Raw genomic sequence first — 17514 nt, 5'->3', positions numbered from 1 at the left:
CAGAAAGTACTTAATAAATTAGAAAGCAACTATTATTTTTTAACATTGAATCGATGGATGTTTTGGTTTATTTCTGTAAAGAAAAACTGCAATAAATATTGGAAATTCTATATGACAAAGTACACTTTCTGACCTAATACAGATAGTTCAAGTACAAAAAACAGACTTTGGCTTTTAAAAACATAGAACTGATACCAACTGTTAAATACAAAATATCTAGACTCTAACCTACTGTAAACTTGTTGACATTAAACATTGTTCAGTAATTAATAAAAATATGCCATCAAAAAAGAAAAAATATAATGCAAGGTTTCCAGCTGTAGGTATTATTTAATAATGATTCAGTTCAAATTATAATTAAATTTATTTTAGGGTAGAATAAAAAAAATTATGCAAACAGACGAAGAAGTTGGAAAAGTAGCACAAGCTGTACCAGTTATAATCTATATCCTTTTCATAATTTGCAGTGTAGTTATCTCTATTGATCATTGAAGTTATTTTTCTGAAATTTCTATTCAAGATTGCATTTTTAGTTATGTTAAATTCATATTGTTACCATACTGTAAACATGTACATATTATTTTTTCTAAAATCTTATACATTTTACAAGGATTATTATTATATGAAGAATAACTAATTTGTGAATATGTTTACAGGCGATATTTACTGTTTTTTTTTAAATATTCATCAGTTAATATTATATATCCTTCAATTATTTGTCTTTTGTACTTTGAAAGGCATAATGGTGTTTTGCAATAATTAAAGAAAATTCCTTAATATTTACATACCTAGAACATTGGAATTGTTTGTTGAATCACTTTTAACAAAATCTATGCAAATAACGCAAGCAAGAAATGCTAAAACGTTGACTCCGTCCCATATGAAACAGTGTATCTTGTCAGAAAGTCGTTTTGATTTTTTGAAAGATCTAGTTAAAAATGTTCCAGACGCTAGTGTTCAGGAAGATAATGAAAACAATGCTTTATTCGAGGAGGGTTCTTTTCAAAAAGAAGAAGCTTTTGTAGATGAACCAAGTCAAAGTTTAGTTAGGTAAATATTCATTTCATTTTATCACTAGTACCTGGATGTCCGAGCTTTACTTTATATTATTCATTTTGGTAAATTGTGTTTTCTAGAAATTATATTTAAATAAGAATTACATACTGATGAAATATGAATAATAATTTTCAATTTTATTGATATAATAATAACTAGTTATTTAAATAGAAAATTACAAGTTTATCAACCTATATTTTGTCATAACAGCTTTAATATTGAAAGGGTCTTAATCTAATATTTCCTTCCATATTATATTGCACATATGTTGAGGATTTTCATTTGGAAGGTAAACTTTAAACATAATTTGACTCTTAACTCTAGAATATGCCTCATATAACATGCCATGCATAAAGACTGGAATTGACTTTAATTGAACCCCGTCAAATTGGAATTGGAAAGGTTATCCTTTGTATATGTACTTCTTTGCTGGATTGTTCACTAGTAACAATTTTTGCTTTTATTATGTGATTGCATAGACTTGTTACCATGAGTTGTGACTATGACCCTATTACTATGGATGTTCTTTATATGGATTAAGTAGTAATACAAATTTACATCAAATAAATCGTATGTGATATAAATGCATTAGAATTTCTGTCGGTGCAATGAAATCTAAGGCTAACCCCCTTGTTGATGGCTTTTGAGTTTATGTGAGAAATATTAAACTTTGGTTTTGTGACAGATTTTACTTGACAAGTTTCAGTTCTATAAAAGACTTCACCCTCGATCAGAATGTTATTTTTCTTCTTGTTCTTTTTTTACTGTAATCATTTTTGATGGATTGAATTTGAGTGCCACAAGTTTGGTTTTTTTTCACTTTTTCAGAATCAGACTTCCAGTTTTTAACCAGGACTCCAACATGATCAACGGTTCCAAGTTTCCCCAGATATTCTTCATACTCTTCTGGTTTAAGAATAATGTCCTTCTTTTTCAAATCTTTCTCAATCAATCCAAACACCTTGTGAAAAATAAAGCATAAAGGGTAAATAGCTCGCAGAGAAACTAGATGCGCCTATTGTAGGATTTGGCGGATTTTGAAACTGAAAATGGAGCATTTGCCTTTAGACTTGGTGGATATTGCAACTAAACCTCAACTCTGACCTCAAAATACACTAGGATGTGGTGGATTTGCAACAAAATAACAGTTGTACTGAAGATAGCATAGAAAAATCTATAAGAAACAATATCAAATTCGAAACTTCGAAAAAATATGGCGGTTTTTGATTCTAGGTACCTCAAATGTCCTATTATATGCGACATCAAAATTTATTATTAAATCAGTATGACATTTACTTGGGCTAAAGGAAATATTGGAGTATATGGTAATGAAAATGCTCATCTATTGGCAAAAGATTCAGTACTTGATGGAGTTTTTTGTAACATATATACAGGAAAAGATGCAATTAATTAATTGAAAGATAAAAAAGGCCACGAAAAAGATGGAGTGTTAATGTTACCATCAATTGAGGCAATAGGCATGCATGAAGAATGAACAGGCAAACACTAGGAAACCACTTCATGATTCTCAAATAACATCTATTTTAAAATTCATCTCTCACCTTCCAACTATTGGGGAGAGTCTATTATTTTGCACCATTCTCAAAAAAATGCGATCTTATTTCACAAGCCTCGACAGCGTCAAAATTTTGACAGACAGGACGACTTTCTGACGACATCAAATAGTTTTGATGATAGTTTTTTGTAGTTGATGCGGAGTCTTCTTATTGTCTCAGCTTCCCACCTATTCAAAAAGTTTAGGGGCAAATGGGTGGGTGTTGTGTAGTGCTCCATATACCTTAACGTTATCCAGATATTGAATGTTTTCTGTAAATTTTTAGAGATACAGGTGTTGGTCTAAATTTTATTTATTAGTTATTAAATTGAGAACGAGCTATTTTAGCTCGGTTTAGGTATGGGAGAGTATATATGAATTTGCCTTATTTTTTATCCCTGAATACATTAAAATAGAAAAAACCGGGTGGTTCTATTTAAAAAAATAAAGAAATTTGATATTTAATAAGTTAAAATTTGAACACTTTATACACACCCTGTATAAAATGTAAAATTTTTCAACATAGTTCCAAATACGTCTGACCTTGCTAAAACCAACCGAAAAGAAACCATATCTTTAAGGGTGTCCTCGTAAAAAAATAATTTATAATGGTCTGCAACGGTCACATTTTTTACAAAAAAATTAATAACTCAAAAAGTATGCATTTTTCGAAAAAAGTTTTTAGACAAAAGTATACTAATATTTCACGTAGATTTAAAAAATGTATTAATATACAGGGTGTTCCATTTAAAATAACAAAGTTACAGTTCTACAAATAACAACTTTGTTATTTGTAGAACCGGAAGTCGGCCATCTTTGAAAATATTTTAGTTAAAAAGATCGTATCCGAAAACGCAAACGTAAAAATTTTCATCATTTTACTATAAGCATTTTGCCATATACAGATAGTTTTAACTCATCGTGGGACATACTGTTTAGCGACAAGATTCTTGAATGAGGTTTTTGAAGTCTTTAGATCATTGACACGCTGAACTAGGATTTAAAGAGGATTCATTTCGGCTTCTTTGGCATCGCGATGTGCAGATTCGTTTCCAGTGATTCCAGTGTGCAATGGAAGTCAGATGAAAGAGATTTTTATATCAAGAGTTCGGTAGATGTCGTGAATGTTTTGGAATATTGGATGATCGGTGAATATGGTTTTAATTAACTGTATGGATGAAAGAGAGTCATATGGGGAAGGAGCTATAAATTCGAAAGCTTCAAGGACACTACACGTAATCGGAAAGAACTGTGAGTTCGTGCTTTGTAGTGACTGCGCAACCGACACCTATTTACATCATCTACTTACTGACCTTAAATTGTCCTTGATAACTCGTCTTCACCTATTCTGAATCAGTGTATAATCCTTGGTATAACTTTCGATTTTCGACTCATATTCATGATGTAAAAATCTGAATATAATTAAAACCCTCAACCACCTTCAATGGGGCTCCAACGAAACTATACTGCTTAGAGTTGCAGAGTTCTCATACGCTGAATTCTTACTATGGTTCTTTTAACTATATGTCCGCTTCCAAGTCTAAAACTAACCGATTGAATAAGATTAATTCAGACAATCATCACAAATATCGGAGTTAGTGGCGCAAGATTCACGATTCCAGTTATAGCAGCGCACACATTTTATCCACTTTTGGTCCTTTTTTATTATAGTATCTTTGCCCACATTTCGTACAATCATTTTCTTATTCTTCATCTTCTGAATTGTCAAAGACTATGTCTTCTTCTTCAGTCGACTATTCACTGTCTTGAATTTTTACCTTTTTCTTGTTGCATCTTGTTTTATAATTAAGTTGATGATCTTGAAATATGTTCCGGTTTACAAGCTAGGTACCAGCTTTAAATCCATTGACAACATTACCGATCGTGGCTGCGCGTTCATATGTCTCATTAATAAGCCAGCTTATTTGATACTGGTTTACAGCACTGCCAGAATATGAACGCATCCAAGATTCGATGGTTTTTCCTATTAAAGCCTTTAGCTCGATTTAAAGAAGTTTTCTCATGTTGTCGAAGGGTAACCTTGTCCTTATGCCGTTTCATGAAGGCGTAATACCAGGCCTTCCCAGCCCCTTTCCTTGTCCTATTTAAGTTGTGTTTCAGTACATTTTTCTCGACAATTTGGTAATCAAGTCTCCTAACATATGTGCCTATGAAATCACGTAATATGACGGTCTTACTGAAATGTTTAAACTACCTACAAAATTTTTGAATCTTCAATCATTTTTTTCTCTATAGATATTGATCAGATAATTAACAAAAAATATAATAAAGGTTGTAAATAAACTATCGAAAACTTCGAAATTTTACTCAGCAAGTATTCTTAGAACGAAGACTGGTCATGGGAGATACGTCAACCATATTGTCAAGTTGAGTATTTTACAATCATCAGCCTGTACCTGCGATGATAACTCTAATGCTGATCTCAATCACATTTCCTTTGGATGCAGAGTAGCAATCACATTCATAAAAGAAAAAATTTATTACAGTCGCTTATTAAACAAAACACCCCTACCTTCAAGCCATACACACCTTTTAAGCATAGATAACCGACAAACTTTAGAACTGTTAGTAAATTATATCAAGAATATTAAAATTATTATTTAGATGGAATCATTAAAAAATTCTTTGGCTGATAGACTTGCTTCCAAGCCATTTTCTTTCACACACACACACGCCCGCATACACACACACTCACGCGAAGGCAAGCAAACACATGCGCGCACGCATACACACACGAACACAAACGCGTGCACGGGTATTCACACGAGCACACACACAAAGACGCGCACACACACACGTGCGTACACACATACATACGAGTCTTACACCATTCCATAGTCCTTGTGATTCGCCTAAATTAAGTCTGAAATGTTGACAATATCGAGAAATTCTGTTGTAAATTCAACTACTCCTTCAGGTTGATTTTTCATTGAGTCAAGGCTAAGGTAGATTCTGTACTATGTGGGAAGTTTGTATCATCAATAATTTGATCAACATCTTTGTTAAGAGGCGCGAATATTGATCTGTCTTTCATACCTTCATAATTTTCATTGGCTGTTACCAAAATTTTGCTTGAAATGATATCCTACTGTCGTTGCTCTATATCAACGGGCATCAACGAGGATGTATTGATATCTAGTTAGCTTAGATCAGTTCCATGCATAAACAATATATTGCGTTACCATAGCAACGAACAATAACTTATTAGAAGTGTCAGTGTAAAATCAAAAAAGTAAACCGGAGCTACGCAATAAATTAAAAGAAAAAATATCGAATGTAAGTGAATAATAATATTTTTCTCTAATCCTACTGACTGCCCCAATAATAAAATTGATACCTTAGACTGTTCTTTTAGATCAGTAACTGAGACTATCCGGATAAGGGAATAGTATTTCTATCAATTTCTGTACGCGGTTTGAACCAATATTCGTTATTTTGTCAGTTAATTACCCCTTTCGTAAAATATCCTTATCAATGAAATTGTTTGAATTAATGTTTTGATTATTTTTATTGCATCAGATTCGCAATTAGAGTAATATTCAGTCAACGTATGAATGGAAACCTTTGAATTATGATGTCAGCAATAGATTTGTGATGAGTAATACAAAAAATGTATAGCGAGTTGATTAATACTTATACAGGACGGATAAATAAATTTATTTATTTCGATTTATTATTTATAAAATAATTTAGTTGTAAATGTACACTCTCTGAAAAAATCTAAATATTGCACTTACTAGAGGCAACTTTTATTGTTTTTTTTTATATATCCACGATTATGTTTGTCGTAAATGAAGACTGTGAGTGCAAACGCTTAAAATGTTTTGAAAACGTTCCACCGGCTGCAAGGCAAAGTATAAAAAGAAATTTCAACCTACTGAAAAGTACAAATGAACAGAACATTTATTTGTGTGTTCTGATCAGTGTACACAATGGCTGGTATGGTTCCAGTAGACAGACATGGGAAACATAGCAACACATCAAATCATTCAAGGGACGACGAAACCATTATAGTATTAAAAAATCTTCAAAATTTTATTTACCGGAAGAGCTCAACATTGAAAAAATGCTGCGACGAGTTTTTGGCAAAAATTAAATCTTTGCAAGCACAAACGTTGACTACATCAGGAAATGAACTAAATCAAATTAAAGCTGAAATCAGAAGACTGGAAACCAGCAATAAGTTGCATAAACTGAAGGCTTTACAGTTTTACAAAAGGAAAAAAGTTGCTAAATTTGCAAGTTGAACAGATGAAACTCGAGAAGCTATATGCATGGATTTTGCAAAGAACCTTCCAGTTACTAATATTACTATAAACGATGTTTACTATAAAGGACAGCTGTCCGTCTATTCATGAATTATACATGTTCTTTCCACTGCACAAAGTATTTTCTACGTTTACCCAAAGACATTTGGAGGTAAAGGAAGTGACGCAGTTACATCACTTTCTTTACAATTTTCTGGATCACCGCGTAAAGAATTTGGAAATTTTCTGCGGCTCCTGTGGAGGCTGAAACAAAAACTATACGCTCTTCCGCTACATTCATCACCTAGTTCATATTCAAGGAAAACTGGAAAAAGATTTTGGACTAATAAAACAGAAGACTGTAGTAGAACTGCCTAGTGAATGGATTCAAGTGTTTCGGGTAGATAGAGTTAAGCCGAGTCCATTTCACGTGTTGTAAGCTACTTCAGAAGCTGGACCACACATATGACGTCCTTATACAGGAAACAGTGTCCGTTGAAAACACGTCCAGTTAGTGAGCTCAGAGTTGTCAAAGATCATCCAAGATTTGTGTTGCACCACTGCATGTGGGAAAGCAACGTTATTATAGATGAACGAAAATTGACACTGGACACACTTGAATTTGAACTACCCGGGTATTTGAACAAAGATAGGCTTTTAAAGTTTGTAAAACAACTGCATGACATAAAATTTTTTAAGCATGCTCCCTATAAGTGCTGAAAAATTTAAGGACCTGCAATCCGGAGGCCGATGAGTTTTATTCTACACTCCCTCATAGTCAAGAAAGCAATAATTCCGACGTGGCAACTCGAAGAAAAAACACATTGGAAAAAAGCAAGACGATGACATTGTAGATTGACTAAACAAAAGTGGACATTTCCCTTCTTGCAATTTACAAAATGTAATAACGACAATAAAACATTTTTTATTCATTGCAATATTTCGAGGGTTTCTTTATGCAGTGTCGAATATTGTCAATATGTTAAGAAAAACAAATTTATTTTTTTGACATTTGCACATGTATTTTTGTTAAAGATACAGGGTTTGAAACTTTAATTTTCCTCTCTTGCAAATTTAGGATTCTGTGACATTCTGCCTTTTTAACCTGTATTCTTTAAATATATTCCTGGCGGTCAATCAGTGACTAGACCCTCCTGTATCAGCAACCTCGAGCGGCGGCTGAGGGCTTGCGTTTTCCGTGTGTGATTTGTAATTGAACATCGGTTCATTCCTCATTGATTGTGCAATAGCTTTGGCGAAAAAAGCATTCCAAAGACGCTACACCCATCCTATTGTACCGATATTGCCCCCTGCGACTTTTTTGTATACCAAGATGAAGTCACACCTCTAAAGAACCTATCATGGTACCGTAGAGGAGGTCAATGAAGTTGAAAGCGTGATTGAAGGCACGTTGTAGTTGAGTTTAGTGGAGACTGATGTCAAGGTCGATAATGAAATTAAAAGTTAATTATCACCGTAAACCATCATCATCATGCCTTCCAATCCTTTGGATTATGGCTATCGCTTTTAGTGCTTTAAAATCCTTTTTTGGGGTGGATTCCTTCGTTCTCTATTTTTTTTGGTTTTCTTTATAGTTTATCGTTTGTCTTGGCTGCTTTTGTTATTATTTTCCATTCCTTTCGGTTCCGGTATTTTCTTCACCAGTTCTCTATATAAGTGCTTTTACGTCCTCCTCTATTTTGTTTCTCCAAGTCTTTCTCGGTCTGTTTCTTCTCCTTTGTCACAAAGGTGTCGATTATACTAATTTTTTTTATCATTTCAGTTGGTTTTCTTCTCATTTTGTACCCAGTCCAGTTGGGTCTTTGTACTTTTATGTATCTCACTGTATTTTCATTCTCCACCTGTGTTCCACTCGTCTGGGATTTTGTTTTGTTTCCATATCTGCTCAATTAGTTGACGAATATGTTTATTTAGTTTTTCTCCACCATATTTAAGAAGTTCGTAAAGAGATTTCAATATTTCGTGTGCCTCTTTGGCACTTTTTTTAACTTAATATCAAATTTGACGCCGATGAATTCTTAACGAAAGTTACTGCAGACACGATCTCAGTAAAACGGAAATAATAGCTAACTTTTCGGTTGTCTCAACATGTGAGGTATGAGAAATATTAGTTTGAATGCATACAGTGTCAGTAATTGCTGCTTTTAAAATTCATTCACCGTATTTTTTTGTGACACCTCGTATAATAATGTACTTTTTTAAATCAAAACGTCTACCATGTGATCAAATTAGACATGATCAAAAAACACTTTTACGTATTTTTCGGGGTGAAAAAATATATGAGTTGCCTGTCCACCAATCGATTATAACGGATTTTGATGTGATTTTTCCAGTTTCGGCGTGTTTTCGGAACAACAGATCGTTGGACAACTTCGACGTCATATCCATTTAGATGTAGAAAAACCTCGCAATTTATATTTGATATGCAGGAATAAAAAGAAATCATTGGGTGCCAAACAAGGACTGTAGTGTGGATGATCCATCTATCCGATGTTTTGACTGTTCAAAAACGTTTTTGTTTGAACTGATGTGTGTCTTGGTGAAGAATGATTCGTCATCTGCGATTTGTTTCTCTGATTTTTTCGAAAAGTTCTGGCAAACAAATGTTGGTATACCATTCAGAATTGACATTTTTACGTTGCTCTAATTGAACGGTGACGACATGTCAAGTTTTTTCAAAAAAACGGGCGACCATTTGCTTCGTGCGCCAACAACTTTTGTTGAATTTGGCTCGTCTTGAATGGAGAAAATGTTGTTTAGTTTCGGTTTCAAATAGATGTCTTTTGAAGCACCGTAATTGAATTTTTGCAGCATTTCTTTACCCCAATGGACACAAGCTTTTTTTGAGCGATTATCAAATTATGGGTATTCAATTCGAACAAATCTTTTTGACAGCCAAATGTTTATGCAATATTGAGTGGAACTTATGCCCAAGTATGCCTCAATCTCACGGTATGTCACATGACGATCTTTCAATATCAATTTAGACATAGCATCGATGTTTTCTGTTACTACATGCGATTTGGAATGACCTCCACGAAATTCATCCGCGATTGAATTCGAAAAATCAGCGAAACATAACATTTTGAACAATTCCTTAGCCATAATTGCATTGGAAACATAAAATTTAAAGCAAACTCCTGTTCTACTTTTTTCTCTTAGTCAATATAATCCGGTCAATTTAGATATTCAAAATTACATAAATTCCCATCAAGCTGCAAATCAGTGAAATTGTTTAAAATACAATCAAACATAGAATTTAAAAATTTCCCCATCAATTCCGTCTATGGAAAAAATTTTATTCAAGGTCAAAGGTCAAAAAAATGAGTTTTTCGCAATTTTCAGCAAAACGGTGAGTTTTATCATAAAAATACTTTAGACGAAAATTGTAGATCATAAAATTATCTACAAAAAATGTATGAATACTTTTTTCCTACAAGCCACTGTTTCTGAGATATAATGATTTAAAAAGTTGTTGTATTTAATGGTTTCACCATTGAATTGAACCGAGACTTGTTGTCAGTATTTGTAAGAAATTTCTGTTGACTGCTGGGAACTGTCATAAGTTCATCAAATAAATTATCAATTTACGAAGATATTGCTAAAGTTTCTCTTGCAATCATTATAGCCAATAGCCAATATGAAAGTAAATCTGAAACATAACTTTTACAACTTTTTGAATCGTTATATCTCAGAAACAGTGGCTTGTAGAAAAAAAGTATTAATGCATTTTTTGTAGATGATTTTATGATCTACAATTTTCGTCTGAGGTATTTTTATGAAAAAACTTACCGTTTTGCTGATAATCGCAAAAAACTCATTTTTTTTAACTTTGACCTTGAATAAAATTTTTTTTCCATACACGGAAATGATGGGGAACAATCAAATTATATGTTCGATTGCTTTATATAGCTTTATAGGAATTTATATAGCTTTACTCTTATTTTTTTGGTCTAATTTGACCGGTCAAATATTGCCAAATTTTTGGCATCGTAAATACGCGCAGTTTAAATGAACTAATACGGGTTGAATTTGATCATACCATGTATATTACCCAATTTTAAAGAGCTATTCAGCTCTTTCTTTCTTAAATAAAACGTAATTTGCATTTAGATGAGGAATATTTTTTTGCGCAGTACTAGTTATAAGAACCGAACGACGAAAGGAAGTATCCAAGAAAAAAATATCCCATGTACAGAAGTTCACCCGTCGTCTCCCAGTACAGAAGATAACGAACAAAGTTCGTCGACGAGCAGAACACCCGTTATACAATATGGACCTAAAATAGTAAATGCCGAAAGTACCAAGATAAATTTTTCAGTTAATAACCTGTTAAAACCCGATGAACCAAAACTGCACATAACGATAGCTTCCGAAGAATTACCTACCGTTCCCCAACTAACAACTACAAGCAGATCTTCAAGTAATTTATCGATTAGTAAAGTGAATCCTAACGATAACGTACCACCTTTACTACCTATTACTAACCGTGTCAGTCAAAATAGCAACGATAATAGTTTATATATTGACGAAGATTATGATAATTGAAGGTAAGTTTTAAAATAAGTTGATTATCTACTAATTAACAAAAACAACCGGAATTGTTAATGCATTTAATTTAAAACTTTATACATGAACGAAATAAAAATATTAAATTATTGTCTACAACAAAATGCTTAATAATATCCCCCCTTTTTACCATTTTTTTAGGCGCGAGTTTACAAGTTGAGCTTAAACCCCAAACTTCAGTTTAAACCACTTTCTCACGTTTGATAGATTGCATTTATCGCTCTTCCGCGTTTCAGCTCTTGTTTAATATGAAACTGATAATTCCGTAGATTTTTTACGTCCACTGTACTGCATGTACAGTAGACTCTCAGTATTGCAATTCTCATAGTTTGAGTTTTGAAAAAACCGAATCTCCAACATTTTCGTAATGGTTAAACAGGAAAAAGTCGCGTGGAGCCAAAACTGGCGAATACTGTCGCTGAGTCATGACTTTCGTTTCGTATTTGGCTAGAAAATCAGTCACGTACATGAAGGAATGTGACGGCGCATTTTCGTGGTGAAAAATATATGAATTGCCTCTCTACCAATCGATTATAATGGATTTTTTTGGTTTCGTCCCTTTTTCGGAACAACAGATTGTTGGACACCTTCGACGTCGTATCCATAAACCTTGTTTAATAAGAAACCTGATGATTCCAACGTAGTTTTTTTTTCAAAATTTTCACGTTTTTACGATATTACCTTGAATAAATGGTGTCAGTTTTGTTGAAATTACTGCATGTACAGTACTGCAATTCAAATAGTTTGAGTTTTGAAAAAACCGAATCTCCAACACTCTCGTGATGGTTAAACAGGAAAAAGTCACGTGGAGCCAAAACTGGCAAATATTATCGCTGAGCGATGACTTTCGTTTCGTGTTTGGCTAGAAAATTAGTCACGATGATTTAACTTAGTCTTGTCAGCGTGAACCAAATTTTCTTTATTTCCGTTTGTCCATATTTTTTTATTTAATTATCCTCGAAAGAGTGTTGGATTTAGTAATTTTTTTTTGTTCATTGGGGTTGAGCCATAATTTGCTATCTGGATTGATTTTATGAGGTGTTCAACCATATCGTCAATTTTCAAAAGAAATTGATTATTATAATTTAATAATTTCTTTGGTTAGCTCATAATTTTTATTATGTGTTTCTGGCATTTATTTTGAATATACAGATAAATTAACTATATTTTTTTTAATTATTTCGTATTATATTTATATATGGAGAATTATAATTAACTCAACCATATAATGATAATAACAATAAAAATAAAAAAAATTATTTTATTATATTTTTTTATGTACAACTGGACACATGCATTTTTTTTATTGGTACCAATAAATACACTAACACTAACCTTTAGTTTATAATTAATCCCACATGTATGAATTTCTTCACTTCTTTCCCAATGTTACCAACAAACAATATCACTCCATATAATTGAGGAACTAAACTATATTTTTTTTTTAAATTCATTACTATAATTTATTCTCATTAATTATTATATCCGAACAAGTTTTTAAAAAATTTTTAAATTTTCCCCCCAAAGACTATGTCTTCTTCATACACAAACACCTCCCGACTATCTTCTTTGTCCTCAAACACTTCTAGATTCCCCTTTTTACTTTTTTTCTTTTCTTTTATATATCAGTATTTTTTCCATTTATAACTATTTTTTTAATATTCGAATATTTTTACAAAAACCACATATATTGACATTTATATTACAACTTTTAAAATAAACTTTTGGTTCACTGTCTCTCTCAATAGTTCACATATCGTACAATTTGTCAATATTTTAAATGTTTATTCAAAATATATTTTAAAATTTTATATTTTTTTTATAACCAATAATCTCAGTACTTATTTATCCTAATAACTAATTTTTTACAATTTTTCAATTATTTTCTTTGAAATTATAAATTGATGATTTTTTCTATGACAAAATCTATCGAAATCCAGACTGCTAGAGGAAGATTATTTTAATATTTGTTATTTTTAATTTCAAGGTTGATTTGACATTTGACTTTTCTCTTTTCATGTGTCAAAACATGTTATAATTCAATACTAAATTATAAAAAAAATCATTTTGTCATTTTGAGATATATATTTATACGAGAGCGTTTTCGTTGTGGGAATGTGGCAAAACTAAACACCAAAGTGTACTAACTCTAATATATTCTGAGCTTTCGAAAACTTGTTTTCAATGTTTGGGAAATAATTAGTTAAGAATTGCGGCGTTTTAAATTTAAATTGAAACAAGATTGCTAACTCGAAACGTCAACAGTAGTTCTTCAAAATCATTCATAACGGTCATTATTTGTATTTGGAGAATGTAATGGCAATGAAGAGGATAACAGATTTTCACGCTTGGTTATGAGATGGTAGCACGATATAAAGGGTGTCATATGGAAATTTACATACTTCTTCGGACTAGGGTCCCTCAGAAGTAAATAAACTTAATCGATCCATAAAAAAGCGGTTGAAAGCTGTTATTAGGACCAGAAGAAAAAATACTAAATATTCATAAGTTAATTCTAAATAAATTATAATTTAAACTTGTATTTTCTTTACTATTGTAATCCTTTTTCATTGTTTATGATCCTTTCCATTTGATTTTTTTTTGCCAAAAAAGTAACTCGATAACAACATAGACCACTCATTATAAAGCTAAGACTAAAGGCTTTGAGTTGCTAAAATCGGAGAAAGAATGGAATCTACAGATATTCTGCTAGACTTTTGAATATGAGTGTATGACTTGAGTCAATTCTTTTGTTCACGAGTATAGGAGATTTAAACATATGATTCAAATCCATAAAACTATTGCTGGAGATATAAAAAAAGCTTTATGTTAAACAACAATATAAAACAATTTTCTATTGCCCTTTATGAGGCACTATAATAAACATAAATGAGTTCTATTCATTTTTTTGTTGGTATTTCCCATATTTTCGATTGTTTTTATGATATTTGATAATTCAAACTCAGATTGTAACTCAAAATTTAATTCTTATTGGACTTCACTTCCCATGCTTTGCAGAATAGTATTTAATTCCATCTACTTTTGAAGCTCTAGCATGTTTCGCTAATAAAGCATTAACATCCAGTTTCTCAGTTGTCAAACGCCTAAAATTTGAAAAAAAAATCATTTATTACAGGAATATTCAAAGTGGTTGATATCGACCCCTTGTAGCCCTGTATAACTGTTATAATTACTATATTCAAATTTTGAAAATGGCTACAAAACACAAAGTAAATTGATTTCGAACATTCACAAACCCTATACTGTAAGAGTATAGGGTATATATTTGAAAGTTTCTATGACCCAAAATGTAAACCCCTGTATAACATCATAAATCAGTGATGAAGAATTTCTAAAATGAAATGTTTAGGATTATTTTCCAATATATAAGTATTATCTTTAGGTTTCTTTTCAAAATTTATTTCAATTCTTGTCTTAATTTTTTTCATTTTAATAAACAAAAATAAGGTAAGTACATAATTTGTACAGCTGCATAAATCTAAAAGGAAAACGTGGCGAGATTTTTGCAAAATCCCAGCCAGCTCAAAAACGAAGATTGTACCTGGACTAGCACACATATTAAAAAACTGTCGCTTCTCTCAATTACTTAATTTCCAGTTTCCATCATTATAGAAAGAAACAGACTTGTCAGAAGGTAAAAAATTTAATACAGGTATCTCATATGATTACTTCCTAAGTATTTACGGCAGAAAATATAGCATGGGCTGTGGATTCCTTCAAGCCGTAAAAATTCCCAGAAATCAATTGGATTCTAATCCAAAAACGCTACCAATCCTCATGAAGATGCTCATAGTGCTAGCTTCACATAGAGTCCCATCCCTGATTCCTGGAAAGATATCAGAGTTGTCTTAAGCATAGTGAAGACCGATCTCCGAAGCTAAATCCTATCATCCCACCAATCTATCTTTTTGAAAATGAGGGAAGAAATTTTTGATTCTTACATTTCAGCACTGCTTACTAAGGTCTCCCTAGATAAACATCAATAAAATCAATAAATAATGGACCAAATTTGTAAAGAGTACATAAAAATAAATTTTGAAATTTTTCATAAAAAAATGTCCCGTACCAAACAAACAGCTAGAAAATCAACTAGAGCATAAGCTCCTTGTAAACAATCGGCAATAAAAGCTGCCCGTAAAAGCGCGCCAGCTACTAGTGGCGTAAAAAAACTGCATCGCTATAGACCAAATAGTGTTACTCTTTGTAAAGAGTATTGAATTAAATATCAGAAAATTGCAATTTCAACGATTAAGTCGTGAATTTGCACAGGATTTTAAAACAGATTTACATTTTCAAAGTTCATCAGTTATGGATTTCTAGGAAGCTAGCGATGCTTATTTGGTAGATCTATTTGAGGACACTAATGCTAGAATTGGCTATAAGAATTCATGAACAATTTTTTTATATTATAATTAAATTTTATCTATTTGATTATAATAGATTTTTTATATTGTAAGTAAAAACAGTTCTTTTAGTTGTATTCAGAACCACAAATAATTTAACATAGTAAGTATATGTGAATTCTATTTTATATAAATATATTATCTTACTTGATATAAGGTGATATTTCTGGCACAGTCCATTTTTCTTTAGCACTGAACAAAATCTTAAATCTTTCATTTATATTTTCTGGTAAGCTGCTCTCTTCAAAAGCCCTTATAGTATTAGGAACTGATTTTCTATCAATAATGGCGATTCCATATAACATTTCCTCTGTGGGCTTTAGACCTTCAGGCACAGACTCTTTCCAAGCTTGCAGAAATTCATCTAAATTAAATTTTCCAGTCTGATGTAATAAAACTTGAGCAAAAAATGTACACACTTTATCTTCTCTGTATTTATATAAAGGTATTCCATCAATTTCTTTTGATTCTTCAGTATATTTTTCAAATAAACTTTCGAGAATCTCTTTGGGAACTAAAGTTTGTAATGAATCTAAAGTTTCTTGGAAATCAACTTCATCAAGTTCCCATGAATTTTCATCAATTAATTTAAGCATATATGTTAATACCCGGAAATGATACTCAAGATCTAATGTTCTAATTTTTCCATTTATTTCTACAACAGTCATTGAGTTTAACGCTTCTTTTATTTCTTCGATAGAAGCTTGTACCTTCTCGCACAATTCTTCAAAAGTAAATAAATTATTAATGTCTACATCACATTCATATTCTGGTCCTTTATATATAGAATTTTCTAGTAACTTGTCGATTTTCTTTAAATGTGGTTTATTTAATGTAGTTTCCAAGTAATCATAAAATATTCCTGCCACAGTCACATCTGTAACTGTGGACTCTACATCATCTTCAATATCCTTATTAAATTTTGCACCATGTGTTAACAATAAGCTATTAGAGGTTTCGGCTTCTACAACATGAAATGTTTTTGTATCTGAGCATATAACGACTTCATCATCTTTTTCTCCTTTGAAATATAATTTGGATCCCACATTTATTTCTTCTAATAATTGCGAATCCAATTGTAACAATTTATAATTATGTTGATGTAAGTTTTTATCCGTAAAAAACAAAGCTTGGAAAACTGGTTTTAATTCTCGAGGGGATAGTTTCGCTAAAGAAAGAATTTCTTCAACATTCTTCAAATTTCGTCTAGAATAAATGAAATACAAAAACAAAGTAACTACTAAATCTAGTTAAAGTTAAACTTACTCTTTCTTATTTTCCATTATAACAAAAGTTGTGAATTATAAATTCCAGACAAGAGCATGTATTAATAATTATTTTCTTTTTGGTTTACATGTAATAGTATTTTGATTTGAAAAGATTAATTTGAATATATTGTATGGTTAAAATCACAGAGCATTGATAAGGGGTACAGTAATCGATTATTCTGTCTTTTATCGATAACGGATATTTCGATTCAAGGGTCTTATCCATAGACATAGTAATACTATAGACTATGCGATTCATATACTTTCTATATTGAAAAGTTATGCCAGCTTTAGATAGAAACAGTCTATATACGCTAAGGTAAAGCTATCTTTGCTCCACTGTGCGGTGATAA

General features: G+C 31.7%; 2 protein-coding genes across 5 annotated transcripts; one reads left to right on the top strand and one right to left on the bottom strand.

Annotated features, from left to right (window-relative positions):
* The first annotated feature begins 190 nt into the window (after window positions 1-190).
* LOC130448108 (dr1-associated corepressor homolog) lies at window positions 191-13916 on the top strand. 2 transcript variants are annotated; one of them, XM_056785317.1, is made up of 5 exons: window positions 191-319; window positions 373-445; window positions 789-1050; window positions 11037-11450; window positions 13780-13916. In XM_056785317.1, exons 1-4 carry the CDS (start codon window positions 278-280, stop codon window positions 11446-11448), a joined length of 789 nt encoding a protein of 262 aa, XP_056641295.1. In that variant the 5' UTR covers window positions 191-277; the 3' UTR covers window positions 11449-11450; window positions 13780-13916. The 2 variants fall into 2 exon arrangements, with proteins under 2 accessions (XP_056641295.1, XP_056641294.1); XM_056785316.1 differs by lacking the exon at window positions 13780-13916 and having other exon boundaries at window positions 11037-11473.
* LOC130448103 (sister chromatid cohesion protein DCC1) lies at window positions 12714-17355 on the bottom strand. 3 transcript variants are annotated; one of them, XM_056785309.1, is made up of 3 exons: window positions 17160-17355; window positions 16041-17099; window positions 12714-14573 (listed from the first exon to the last, which is right to left on the bottom strand). In XM_056785309.1, the coding sequence occupies exons 1-3, from the start codon at window positions 17174-17176 to the stop codon at window positions 14468-14470; spliced, it is 1182 nt and encodes a 393-aa protein (XP_056641287.1). In that variant the 5' UTR covers window positions 17177-17355; the 3' UTR covers window positions 12714-14467. The 3 variants fall into 3 exon arrangements, with proteins under 3 accessions (XP_056641287.1, XP_056641289.1, XP_056641290.1); XM_056785311.1 differs by having other exon boundaries at window positions 12714-15458; window positions 17160-17316; XM_056785312.1 differs by lacking the exon at window positions 12714-14573 and adding an exon at window positions 14603-15316 and having other exon boundaries at window positions 17160-17316.
* Window positions 17356-17514: the final 159 nt, after the last annotated feature.

Source organism: Diorhabda sublineata, chromosome 8, assembly GCF_026230105.1.
Source record: "Diorhabda sublineata isolate icDioSubl1.1 chromosome 8, icDioSubl1.1, whole genome shotgun sequence".
Classification (NCBI taxonomy): domain Eukaryota; kingdom Metazoa; phylum Arthropoda; class Insecta; order Coleoptera; family Chrysomelidae; genus Diorhabda; species Diorhabda sublineata.
The sequence above is the reverse complement of the archived record's forward strand: the minus strand, read 5'-3'. Positions and strand labels throughout refer to the sequence as shown.

Bases quoted from the DNA above. Each gene is read 5' to 3' on its own strand.
- LOC130448108 (XM_056785317.1), top strand. From the start codon at position 278: ATGCCATCAAAAAAGAAAAAATATAATGCAAGGTTTCCAGCT. The intron at 320-372 runs GTAGGTATTATT...AATTTATTTTAG, and splicing joins ATAATGCAAGGTTTCCAGCT to GGTAGAATAAAAAAAATTAT. The intron at 446-788 runs ATATCCTTTTCA...ATATTTACATAC, and splicing joins AGCTGTACCAGTTATAATCT to CTAGAACATTGGAATTGTTT.
- LOC130448103 (XM_056785309.1), bottom strand. The intron at 14,574-16,040 runs GTAAGATAATAT...TTCAAATTTTAG, and splicing joins GAAATATCACCTTATATCAA to GCGTTTGACAACTGAGAAAC.